The 13,134-nt window shown below is 40.7% G+C and overlaps 2 protein-coding genes across 2 annotated transcripts in view; one reads left to right on the forward strand and one right to left on the reverse strand.

Moving 5' to 3' along the window:
* The window catches only part of LOC115435843 (zinc finger protein 208-like), a 99,984-nt gene that overhangs the window by 46,989 nt on the left and 39,861 nt on the right, over nucleotides 1–13,134 (reverse strand). The window lies entirely within an intron of this gene.
* On the forward strand, nucleotides 2,766–5,485 carry LOC115436278 (zinc finger protein 501-like). The gene has a single exon (XM_030159084.1). It carries the CDS (start codon nucleotides 2,786–2,788, stop codon nucleotides 4,106–4,108), a length of 1,323 nt encoding a protein of 440 aa, XP_030014944.1. The 5' UTR covers nucleotides 2,766–2,785; the 3' UTR covers nucleotides 4,109–5,485.

Consider the following 13,134-nt stretch of genomic DNA (forward strand, 5'->3'; position numbering starts at 1 on the left):
TTTCCAATTTCCCTTTAACGTATTTGGTGAAATGATTATTAAGATGTGAATATTCTTATAAAGCTGTGATATTATCCCTCTTGGAAGTTTTGATTTGTATGCTTTTATAAAAGTTTAATAAGGGGGTTATAGATTCTGCACTTTTCAAAGGCTTGGAAGCCACAGTTTGCACTGTTTCAATAAATCAAACTAATTTTCTCATCACATCTTTGATTAATTTTGTCCAGCATTTGACAGCTGTAGACTCTCTGTCCAGTCAGAGCCATATATTGTGTAACTGATCGATGCTTTCAGTTTTCAGTTCAGTGAATGCAATCCAAGTCAATGGAACACTTACAAGATGTCACCAAAATCACTCTGTCCCTTTAAAATCTTTCAGAAAATGATGTAAGTGTATCGAATCGTATAGTTGGCCGAATATCGTGATATATACAGGGTGGGGAAGCAAAATTTACAATATTTAGAGGCAGGGATTGAAAGACAGTGTATGACCAATTAGTTTATTGAAAGTCATGAGAATTTAAATCTTCAAATCATATTTTACTGCATTTCTAACGTTCTTGTTGTCTACCTCAAGTTCAATTGCCATTTTTCTCATGGATTTGGTTGGATCCTTTAGGATTTTGGATTTGAGAGCTTTAATAAAAGCTTTGGTATGTTTTTTGTTGCTTCCTCCACTTCCAGACTTTCTCATAATAGTTTTGCTCATAGTCATTCTCTTCTTTACATTATAAACAGTCTTTATGGACACTCCAAGTATTTTTTAAATCTCCTTTGGTGTGACGAGTGCATTCAGCAAATCACACTCTTTGACGTTTGCTTTCCTGATAACTCATATGGGCAAAAGTTTCTGAGAAGGTATGGATAATAGTGTTAGGTATGATTATGACATCAATATACGAGGGCTGTTCAGTAAGTTCATGGCCTCACCCAGAAGTACTGGTTGTTATAATACAGGATGTTACATTCTTTCGTGATGGGATAGTGATGCTTGAACATTGATGGACCAAGTGCATTGCTGTAAATGGAGATTATGTTGAAAAATAAAATATAAATTATCAGTCTGTGTTGTTCTGTTCTGGGTGAGGCCATGAACTTATTGAACAGCCCTCGTATGTTTGGTTTCAAAACAGTTGACGTAGTGCCTGCTGAGAGAAAACAACTAAATGTTCATTGTAAATTTTGCTTCCCCACCCTGTATATCGTATCGTACCCCAGACCATCACACTGCCACCACCATGCTTCACTGTTGGCATAATGTTCTTTTTATCAAATGCTGTGCCATTTTCACGCCAGATGTAACAGGCTGCACACCTTCCAAAAAGTTCAATTTTTGACTAGCCAGTCCACAGAATGTTTCTCCAAAAGTCCTCAGGATCATCAAGATTTTTTTTGGCAAATGTGAGATGAGCCTTTGTATTCTTTGCTGACAGCAGGGGTTTTCGCCGGGGAACTCTCCCATGGATGCCATTTTTGGCCAGTGTCTTTCTTATGGTCGAGTCGTGAACACTGACCTTAACTGAGGCCAGCGAGGCCTGCAGTTCTTTAGATGTTGTTCAAGGTTCTTTTGTGACCTCCTGGATAAGTCGTCGTTGCACTCTTGGAGTAATTTTAGTTGGTCGACCACTCCTGGGAAGGTTTCCCACTGTTCCCAGTTTTCTCCATTTGTGGATAATGGCTCTGACAGTGGTTCGCTGGAGCCCCAAAGCCTTGGAAATGGCTTCATAACCTTTTCCAGACTGATGGATTTCAATCACTTTTTTTCTCATTTCTTCTTGAATTTCTTTGTTTGGATCGTAGTATGATGCGTTGGTTCTTGAGCTCTTGTAGCCTACTTCACTTTCTCTGGCAGATTCTATTTAAGTGATTTCTTGATTCAACAAGTATGGTGGTAATCAGGGTTGGGTGTGGCTTGTGAAATTGAACTCATCTTTCCCAAATTTGTGGTTAGTCAGTTATTTTGTGATTTAACAAGGGGGGGCAATTACTTTTTCACATAGAGCCAGATAGGTTTGTAATTTTTCCCTTCTTGGTAAATAAAATCATCCTTTAGAAACTGCATTTTGTATTTCCTTGGGTTGTCTCTGAGTGATATTAAAATTGGTTTGATGATTTGAAACCTTTGTGTGTGATAGATATGCAAAAAAAAACAGAAATCAGGAAGGGGGCAAATGCTTTTTCACGGCACTGTACATTAGCAGCAGGTGTTTGGGCACCAAAGGGATTTGTGATGTCACACTAGTCATCAATGTAATAATAATAATAATAATAATAATAATAATAATGATGATGATGATAATGATAATAGAAAACATTTGACAGACAATAGGGCCTTTGCAGCCAATTTTTAGCTCTTGGGCCCTAATAATACATTGAATTGGTCTGACTTTACTTTCAATGACCAAACGAAACAAGTTTTTGCAGAATTTTGTGATTCTGTAACTATTTAAAGAATCTGCCAACACTGGAGAGAACCTGACATCTTTCATCATCAATTTGTCTGTTATTATTTGCTTTTTCTGGTCTCATACAGGAAACACATCTCTTAAGGAGAACCCATCAAATATTGGTTGTTTTGAAAATGTCCTGTCAATGACCGAACTAGTTAATTTTGTCTATCTGCTTAATCTGGTCCTGAATAGATGTGTTTGTTCTGTTATATTCCATTGCACTTCATTGACCACCTCTTCTTCTTTCTTTGTTTTGATGTAGAAAGAAGCCGAAGGTGGATTTTAAGTGAAACCTAAAAGTTGTATCAGGCGAAGATCACCTGATTCCAGCAAATATGGAAGGAAAACTGACTTGTGACCAGTGTGGGAAGACTTACACCCACATGCATCAGTTTAAGACACACCTACGCATCCACAGTGGAGAAAGACCATATGACTGTGGACAGTGTGGGAAGACTTTCACCCAGAGGAATAACCTTGGGACACACCTACGCATCCATAGTGGAGAAAGACCATATGAATGTGAGCAGTGTGGGAAGACTTTCACTGATATGAGTAACTTTAAGAAACACCTACGCATCCACAGTGGAGAAAGACCACATGAATGTGAGCAGTGTGGGAAGACTTTCACTGATATGAGTAACTTAAAGAAACACCTACGCATCCACAGTGGAGAAAGACCATATCATTGTGAACAGTGTGGGAAGACTTTCACCCAGATGAGGAACCTTAAGACACACATACGCATCCACAGTGAAAAAACACCATATGAGTGTGAGCAGTGTGGGAAGACTTTCACCCAAGTGTCTACCCTTAGGATACACTTACGCATCCACAGTGGAGAAAGACCATATTCATGTGAGGAGTGTGGAAAGGCTTTCATCAGAAAGGAGGTGCTTAAAATCCACCAACGCATCCATAGTGGACAAAGACCATATGATTGTAAACAGTGTGGGAAGACTTTCACCCAGATGAGTAAACTTAAGATACATCTACGTGTCCACAGTGGAGAAAGACCATATCACTGTCACGAGTGTGGGAAAACTTTTACCCAGATGAGGGTCCTTAAGGCACACCTACGCATCCACAGTGGAGACAGCCCATATTACTGTGAACAGTGTGGAAAAACTTTCACTCACATGCATCACTTTAAGAGACACCTACGTATTCACAGTGGAGAAAGACCATATCACTGTGAACAGTGTGGGAAGACTTTCACCCAGATGTATGGCCTTAAGACACACATACGCATCCACAGTGGACAAAAACCATATCACTGTGAACAGTGTGGGAAAACTTTCACCCAGATGAGTAACCTTAAGACACACCTACGCATCCACAGTGGAGAAAGACCACATCACTGTGGCCAGTGTGGGAAAACTTACACCCATATAAATGGACTTAAGGCACACCTACGCGTCCACAGAGGAGAAACACACCGAAACAGTTTGAGTGTTACCAATGTGAAGAAAGACTCTTGCCACACTTTGCTCTCTACTACCATCAACACAGATGTGAATCGTCGTCTGGACCAAACAGTACCTCAGCATCAGATGACAACAAGAAACGCAGTGTCTGAACCAGCAGTACCGACTTCTTTTGACAAGAACATCAAACTTAAAAACCTCCAGATCTGGCTCCATAGAGTCCAGATGTAAGGCACACCTATGCACCCACAGAGGAGAAAAACCATAATACTGTGACCGGTGTGGGAAGGTTTCTGAGCCTTGTCTGCACGATGTTCTCACTGTCACATTCACCACAAAAAGTTGATGTCCCCATGTGATAAGTGCACCAAGATCCTCTGGTCGTCCAACTTTTACAAGTGTCACCAACAGACTCATACTGGACAGAAACCTTACCAGTGCAGATTTTGTGACAGATCTTTTTTCATAGATTCACAATGTACCAAAGAAGAATGTGGCAAAACTTTCCACAAAGGACACAAACTGAACATACTGCTACTTATTGACTTTGTGGACATTTAATCAGTCACTTGTTGTGATTCTGTTGCTGGTTGGGGTTCTCACCTGTTCATTGTTCACAAATGAAACCAGCTACTCCTGTCACAATTTTCCACAATTGTTCTGTGCAGTTTAAGTTCAAGAAAGGCAACACCGCCACAGTTATAAAATGACAGAAAGCAAAGTACTGCAGACCGCCTTTCTTTTTTCCAAATGTTACTTTTTATTATGTGTATCCAACATACTGTGGTGACATTTTTATACTACTTTTTCCAAAATTGCATTTTTATTGCATGTAAGTTTGGGACTTGGAGATTTTAGGCATTTGATCCGTTACCATGAAATTAGTTTTTTTTTTTTGTTTGTTTGTTTTTTTTTTTGATGGTTTTATTTGGAACTGGATAATGAAAATTACAGAAAGTACAGATATTTATACCTACTTTAAGGTACCTTTTACAAAATGTTTGTAAATTATAGATGAGTATGTAAACTTTGCATGTCTTTTTCTTTGATCCATTTGCGACAACTCTCTTACTTGCACTAAATATTATAATCATCGATCCTGAGCACATGGTTCCATAACATTGAAGCTTACCAAGCGTACACAAATATGAATTAACATCAACTTATGTATTGATGAAGAACAGGGTGTGTCAGAATTACTCACATTTATTCCCTTTTTAGAATTTATTAGGTGTATGGAACAAACATTGGACGCATGTCCAACAGAAATTTTGGTTCCAGTGAATTATCTAGAATTTTTTTTATCCAGTTTCCTTCAAAACGTCCTCACTAGAATACCTATGTGATTTCATGGCCTATAGGTACCTATAGGAAGTAGTGGTTTTCTTCTGCTGCCATGCAGAGTGGTGGCTTCCTCACACTCCTACCAAATGAGGTAGAGAATTGGGTGGAGGCTTCTGTGTCTGACTTTATCTGATCGACTGAGTGTTTGAGTTCCCTCCTGAGGAGATGAGCAGTGAGACTGAAGTTCCAGCAGAATGCACAAACTGTCATCTTTTGTTAGCAATGAGTAAAGAAGAACATTAAGGCACTCAATTTGACCTTTTTTCTTATATTAGCTGTGTTGTAGATAATAAAGTTGGAATTGGAAACATATGTGTTTTTCTTTTTTCTTCCAACAAAATACTCTGTACTTCTGAGACTATAGTTCAGTGGTTCCAACCTTTTTTTACTCCTGACCCCATTTTAACATCACAGATTTCTGTCGACCCCAGACATTCAAAACAGAGACTTTTTTTTTGCCAAAATTGATTTGTTTTTGATCCTGTAATAGTTTTCTATCGTCTGTTTCAAATCCAGGTTAATGTTAGAGGACATTTAGTCTGAATAATGTATATTATTGTGGACGGAGGCAGTAAATCCAGATGTAGACTACTGCACAAAGGGAGAATTGGATTTTCCTTGGTCAGGATATGTACAGTCATTCCAGCTGTGATTTACAAGGAGGACAATTAATACTGAAGAAACAAGAACTGAAACTATGAATTATGAAAGAGCTGCAGCATCTGAAACCGACCACAATGAACATTTGACAGAAAAACAGAACCACAGTGCTGCAGTTTCACAACCACAGTTTGTCTGATATGGATTGGGATTGGCTCTGTCAACTCAACACAGAGTTTTATTAGTAAGTTTTATTTAATTTTTATCAATAATTAGAAATTCCACGTGACCCCATTTGAAATCCAGGGGGTCTACTTGGGGGACAGGGGGTCTACCTACCATCCTTTCCTCCTGACATCATACACAGAGCCCCAGGAACCCCAGCAGGCCTACAGTCATTTCTATACCAGGATCCAAATGACCTTTGACCTCCTGAAGGCACGCTTTCACTGTCTTCACCACTTAAGGGTCAGCCCTTTGAGGTCATGTGACATCACTGTTCATCATGCTTTAAATTTCAGTTCAGTATGTCCTTGTTAGGAAAACACAAGGCTTGGACCCAAATGCACCAGACAGAGACAAAACAAGCTTAGTTTGAGTATTTATTAACTCAAAATTTAAAAGTAAAAAAAAATTTCTTCACAATCGTGGAATCAAAACTTAACACAAATATCTTCCCAACTGAGGTATCTAAAGTCTAACAAAAAGATCTTCACATACGTGGTATCAAAAAATCAACAAAAAAGGTCTTCACAAAACATGGTTTCAAAAATTAACACAAAAATCTTCTCCGTTGAGGAATCAAAAAATATAACAAAAAGATCTTCACAAATGTGGATTCAATAAACTTACAAAGCGTAGATAAGCAGCACAGGCAAAGGTCTAAGAGATGGACTCTATGCACAGCCCCACTACTTCCTGAACTTCAGGTGGGTCCTTTATTTCCTGTCTTTCATTATTGGACAAACTGATTAATCCAGGTGTGCCTAATCAATCAGTTGTCCCAACAAGTAGCAGGCACACCTGGATTAATCAGTTTGTCCAATAATGAAAGACAGGAAATAAAGGACCCACCTGAAGTTCAGGAAGTAGTGGGGCTGTGCATAGAGCCCATTGACTTGGCAAAGCATGGAAGACGCACTGACAACAGACACGAGGAGAGGAGGAAATATAAAGGGTAGAGGGATAATCAGCCCCAGGTGAAGACAATCAAGGGAAACAGGGAGGACGCAGACAAGACAGACACAGTGCACACAAATGAACCAAACCACTCACCAAAATAAAGCAGGAAATGAATGAAACCAACAAACAAATTACTCGCACTGCTGAAGGCAGTGTGTCACAGTCCTGCATTAGCAGAAGAATTGTTTTTTTTTTTTTAATTCAGTTTAAATTATTTGGCCTCTCATGTTCTCTCATCATTCACAGAGGAGCCCTTGATGTTGAGAATCACCAGTCAGAGGTTTTCAAACAGGACTTTATTGATCTGCTGAACGTAGTTCCATGTGTGAATCCTCAGGTGTTTCTCAGTGGCCCTTTACCGACAGTTGGACGAGGAGCTGACAGATTCAGCAGGCTGATGGAGCTGAGCACATGGCTCAAAGACACATGTGCCGCTCAATCAATACTTTATTGACAATTTCAACATGTTTTGGGAACGCAGACACCGCTTTAAGGCAGATGGATTTTGTCTTCACAAGTCAGGAGATCAGCTGTTGAACTCCAACATTTTTTATTCTGTGCCTCAGACACAAGCATTCTCCGCCGAGGACAAGAGACAAGACAACCCAAAGCAGCTGATCAAAGGGCACCATGGAGAAGAACTGTTAGTGCCTGAGATCAGCACTGACCATGGAAGACCACAGACCCAGGAAGACGCTCCAACGTCAGGACCCTCTCCCCAACAGAAGGAGTCTCCCCCAGCCCCAACAGGACACTCCCAACTTTCACTCCCCCAGCCCCTCACTCTCTCCTCTGAGTCTGCCCCCCCCCCTGGATTTCACTGACAAGATGAAAAACCTTGTCAATATTTGAATCCAACCCCCCCCCCCCCCCCCCCAAGTCCAAATCACATATTTTCTCCCCTTAACCTCCCTCATGGTCCAGCCCCTCCCATTCCACCATGGAACAAAAATCACCGAGCCCCCCCCCCCCCCACTTCACATGGATCATCACATCTGTGAGTCTGACTGATGTGTGCCGGGTCCAGACTGCAGTACTGATACAAATAATGCCCCCCCACCCCCACCCCAGGAAATGTCAGGGCCCTATGGAGTTAAGGTAGCCTGTTCAATCCTGGTGATGACAGGAAACAGAAAAATGCAGTTAAGGAACTGAAGGAGAAATGTGGCGCTATCAAAACACACAAAAAGGTTTTCAAAGGAGGTAAGCATACTCTGTAAGCCACAGTCTGACCCCCCCCCCCCCCCTAAATGTTAGGTCTTTAGCAGAGAAAACATTTGTAGTCAATGACTTTATTACTGAGCACAGCCTGGATTTTATGTTTTGAACTGAAACCTGGTTGGACCAAAATAACAGTGGAGCTGTTCTTATTGAGTCAAACCCCCCCACCCCCACCCCAAACCTTCAGTTTTATCAGTGAGTCTAGAATAAACAGAAGAGGAGGGGGAGGTGCAGTCTTCCTCAAAGAATGTAAGTCATCAGTGTAAGCAGCTATCTGTGGGAAGTTTCCCTTCTTTTGAATATGTGCTTGTACAGCTGAAGGGATCATCTAGGGTCATGCTTTTAAATATTTATGCCCCCCCCCCCCCCCAAATACTGTGCAGACTTCTATGATGATTTTAGTGAACTGCTGTCTATGATCTGTGTTGATTTTGACTGTATAATCATTGTTGGTGATTTTGACTTCCATGTTGACAACTTTCAGAACAAAGGAACTACAGACCTGAAGAACACTCTGGACAGTTTTGGGCTGACTCAGTATGGAACAGAGTGAACTGTTTCATTAGAGAGATCTTCTGAAGTTTTCAATACAGTTTCACAGTAACTTCAGTTTTGTCTTAGTTTGAAAAACCTGGATAACTAACACCAAACGTTTATTTTGATAGAATTATATGTGTTGACTAAACTTACTTAGAAATCCAATAATTTTACAGCAAATCTTGTTTAACTGTAGTCAAAGTGCAAATATTTGAATGATTTCAGTAAAGGGTAGTGGATAGATCTGGAATTATTTCTTCTATATTCATTCATCCATTTTCTGAACCGCTTGTGAGGTGCTGGAGCTTTTCCACTTGGGCTACCAGTGGTGGAAGGCAGATACACTGTGGACGGGTCAGCATTCGTGATGGACAAATGACGCCTCATGAGGTGTGTGGCTTAATGGTGACATCTGGTGGGCTTAAAACATCATTGCAGACTGCCTGGATTCAGAATGTGGAGTGTGTCGCTTCAGTGGACTGAGGACACCAAATGATGAGTTAATGTGTTTACTGAATGAAAGGGATTTGGATGTATTCCAATTAATTTGAATATAAGCCAAATATTATAACTAATACGGTGTGTCAAATGCAGAATTAACTAAACAAAATGTTGAAGTAAAACTGAAAATGTGAATTTAAAGGAAAAGTTTTGTCCAAATCCTTTAGGACATTGGAGTGCTTGTGGACTTGTTACTGGGGGGACAAGGCAGGGGTTACACATTTGAATGAAGGAAAAGAAGTTTTTGTTGCAAGTTGGGCGATGTGGTCTGTTTGATAGCAGTTCTGCTGCTTTGGAGAACATTCTTTCTAAACTCCCTAACAAAAAAAAGGAGAAAAGGTGAAAACAAAAAAAGCCTCCTTCCCCTTCCAGAAAATAGGACTGATTCACAAAAGAAAACACTATTTACAACTATATACAATTTACAACTACACAGACACAGTCGAACACACATGATGACTGACAACCAGGAAACACACACAGGAACTCTGGGGAGTTGGCAGGGAGCAAAAAGAGGAGCTCCAGTTAATCCTGCATCTCCACTTGTTTTCAGTCGTTCCTATCTCCTCCTCCTGATCCAGAAGGAAATGTGTCTCCAGTCCAGTCAGTCGGACTCTCTGAGAACTCCTCCCTAAGTTAGCTGCGCATATAGATGCGTTCAAGTGAATAGAGTGTGGGGCGGAAAAGTCATACTCGCAGATGTCAATAGTCGTTGACGTGAAGGCAGCGTGGACAACCCAGACTCAGTGGGACACAGGTGACACATGGAGACAGCGTGGACAATTTGAATATAAGAACGGCTCACAACTGCGAAGCGGTTTTTATCGTCACTTAAAACAACTCAAAAGACTCGAGTCGTTCGTGAACGTCACATCTCTAGTGTTCTCTGATGACGTTTACAAACTGCGACGGAGAGTCCGACAGAGCAGAGGGATGGAATGGAGTCCGAGCCCACAGGTTGTGTGGAAATAAAGGTTCTCCGTGACCCTCTGTGGATAGAAGGAGGTCTGCGGAGGAGCCCGTATTGTTTTCAGGTGGATTTCCATGATGGAATGGAGCGAGTGTTGAGTTTGAGCAGTTGGAGACGGAGGAGTTGAACATGGAGCAGCATTAGTCCGGAGATAGCCCCAGGCAGCAGAGCCACAACCAGGAGGAGGAGAGTCCCACGGCAGAGTGAAGAAGTGTTCCACAGTCCGACTGGATAGAACAGCACAGGAGGAAACTGTGGAGGGAGGGAGGGAGGGAGGGGGAAACCGGCAACGGAGAAGAGAAACAGAGGCAGCAGGTTAGAACTATGGAGCACCCCCCCCAGAAGAGGAGGTATGGGCTGTTGTTTTTGGTTCGGTTTGTTTGTGAACACTTTAGCAGCAAAACTATTGGTGGAATTCATACCAGACTGGGTTTAGAGATTGACATGAATTATTTATTTATTTATTTTGACATACTTTTTTTTCTCCCATCTTTGTTATAAAAGCCAAGTGACCTGTGTGTGTGTGTGTGTGTGTGTGTGTGTGTGTGTGTGTGTGTGTGTGTTTGTGTGTGTGTATCAGCTTTTTAACTGATAAACTGGACAGAACCAGCCTGTGCAGTACTTCTGTATTTTGGGTCCAGGATCAGACAGAAGAAAACTGAATATTGATACGACCAATACTTTGTTAGTTATTAGTTTTTAAAGGCCTCCCTTTAATGCTTTAATCCAGATCCACGGGGGGAGGGGGGGGGGGGGGGGGGAATCAACAGAAAACACGGGAAAAACGGGTCTGGTTCTTACTGTGGCCCAGTTCCACTCTGCCGGTCCCCGGTCAGACCCAGTCTGTTAACGTTCGCCTCCTCCATGTTCAGTCCTGTGGAAAAGTCTCTGGTCCACGTCCATGTCAATACAAACCTAAATGAGTCCATTCTATTTCCTCCTAATCTGTGTTTCATCAGTAAACTTAGTCAAATCATGTGAATGTGATGAAGTCACACAGTGACATTACTGTAAAGCCCTTTCAAACAATTATTTAACATCATTATGAATGCATTCTTTTCCGTTACTTTTGATTTCAATACAAAACAAAATGAGGGCCATTATTTTTTTTTCCTATTTTCTGTGTTACACCAGTAAACTTAGCTCAGCTCCCCATTTGATCAACTCTACTGCTTCTAGAACCTGTGGATTCCCACAGGTCAGTGCACTAGTTTGCTTATAATGGGCAAAATTTCAAATGCCTATAAAACATCAGTTTTGTTTCAATTTACTTGAAACTTGGTGCATGTATAGAGGCGACTGATATGACATCAGCACACACATATGTAACAGATGAAATCTGCATTGTGTAGTAAACAGCACAGGTGAACTCCAAGCTGAATGTGTTTTTATTCTGACAATAGACAAAGAAGTGAAATCATTCAACTGTCCAGCAAACCTGGCAATGCTGGTGCTAAAAACTATAGAAACACACGTGTTAGCATACACATAAGCATGTTTCACAAGCTAGTAGCAGTCTGTTTACTGGACAGATACAATAAACACAAAATTCTGTTCTGACACAAAGATCTATTAGAGTCTAGGTACATATGCATGGAAATAAGAATAAACATGCAAATAAAATAATCAACTACCAGAATATTACTCAGCATCAAAAACTCATGACCTACCACATGTACTGGCAAGACAGACTGGGAAGAGCAGAACACGTCATTCCCACAACTATACTACTGTCTTAAAGGGACAGAACACTATTTTATCACACAACTCAATGGCAAGTGGAAGCACCAATCCTGTTACACATAAACATGATGACATCAGCTGGATCGATGCCAAAATAAGCTACAGTATGTGTGAGGGGCGGGGTTCACTGTGTCTGGAACCACTTTTTTTCCCTCCAACTTTATTAATCAAATTCTGGCTTTACATTCAAAAGACTTCCACAGAGAAAGACTATTTTCCAGACTGAGCCTGTACAGCATATTTAGTATATATATCAAAAAATAAAATAAGTAACTAAAATAAAAGTCAGAGGTCTAATCATAAATCAGTCCATTCAGATTGTTATAAACAGTCAAGGCTTGTTTGGTTTGGACACATTTCAGTGTTTTTAAAGTTGGTTATCTCATTCATATAAACTAAGAACAGTGGGTGGCTCTTCATGAATCTGCATCTGTGGAGAAACTGTTTGACAATAGTAATGTAGGTGTTATAGATCATTTCCTGTTTTTTGTTTTGTTTTATAACTCTATACTTCATGTCTTTGTATTCCAGCTTGGGCGATTGAGTGTCCTTTTCAGATATCCAGTGTTGAAATGCTTCCCAAAACACTCTGGTATAAGTGCAGTTTAACAACAAGTTGTTCTAAAGTCTCAGTGTCAGAGTTACAGAAAACACAGTTTTTTTTAATCAATGTTGAATCTTTGTCTCAGAAACTCATTACAAGGATAGATATTATTTAAAGCTGCGTATGACTTTTGTCACCAATTTTTCATCAGATCTGTCAAACCTCAGTCGTAGCCTAAGTATCACGAATCCATAAGTCTTTCTGTGATTACTCTCCTGAATCTCTTCCCTCACGGTGAAAAATTTCGAAGTGTACTCCAACACAAACAAACCGTTGGTTTACAAACAGAGCTGGGAGGTAACTGGGGCATTTTCAGAATTGTGTTGTGACGTGCATTGTGGGAAGTGGAAGTTCAGCTGCATTATGGCCGCAGCGGCCTGGCAGGAAAGGCACAGCTGGAGCTGCACTTCCCACAATGCACAGAAGTGATTGAGGTGCATTAGCACGGGAAGACTTATGGATTAGTGATAAGGAGGTTATCACTCAGGTTTTATAAATCTGAAGAAAAATTAGTGATGGAAGTCATTCACCGCTTTAACCTCCGAAGACCCAGGA

This window comes from Sphaeramia orbicularis, chromosome 16 (assembly GCF_902148855.1).
Source record: "Sphaeramia orbicularis chromosome 16, fSphaOr1.1, whole genome shotgun sequence".
Lineage (NCBI taxonomy): Eukaryota > Metazoa > Chordata > Actinopteri > Kurtiformes > Apogonidae > Sphaeramia > Sphaeramia orbicularis.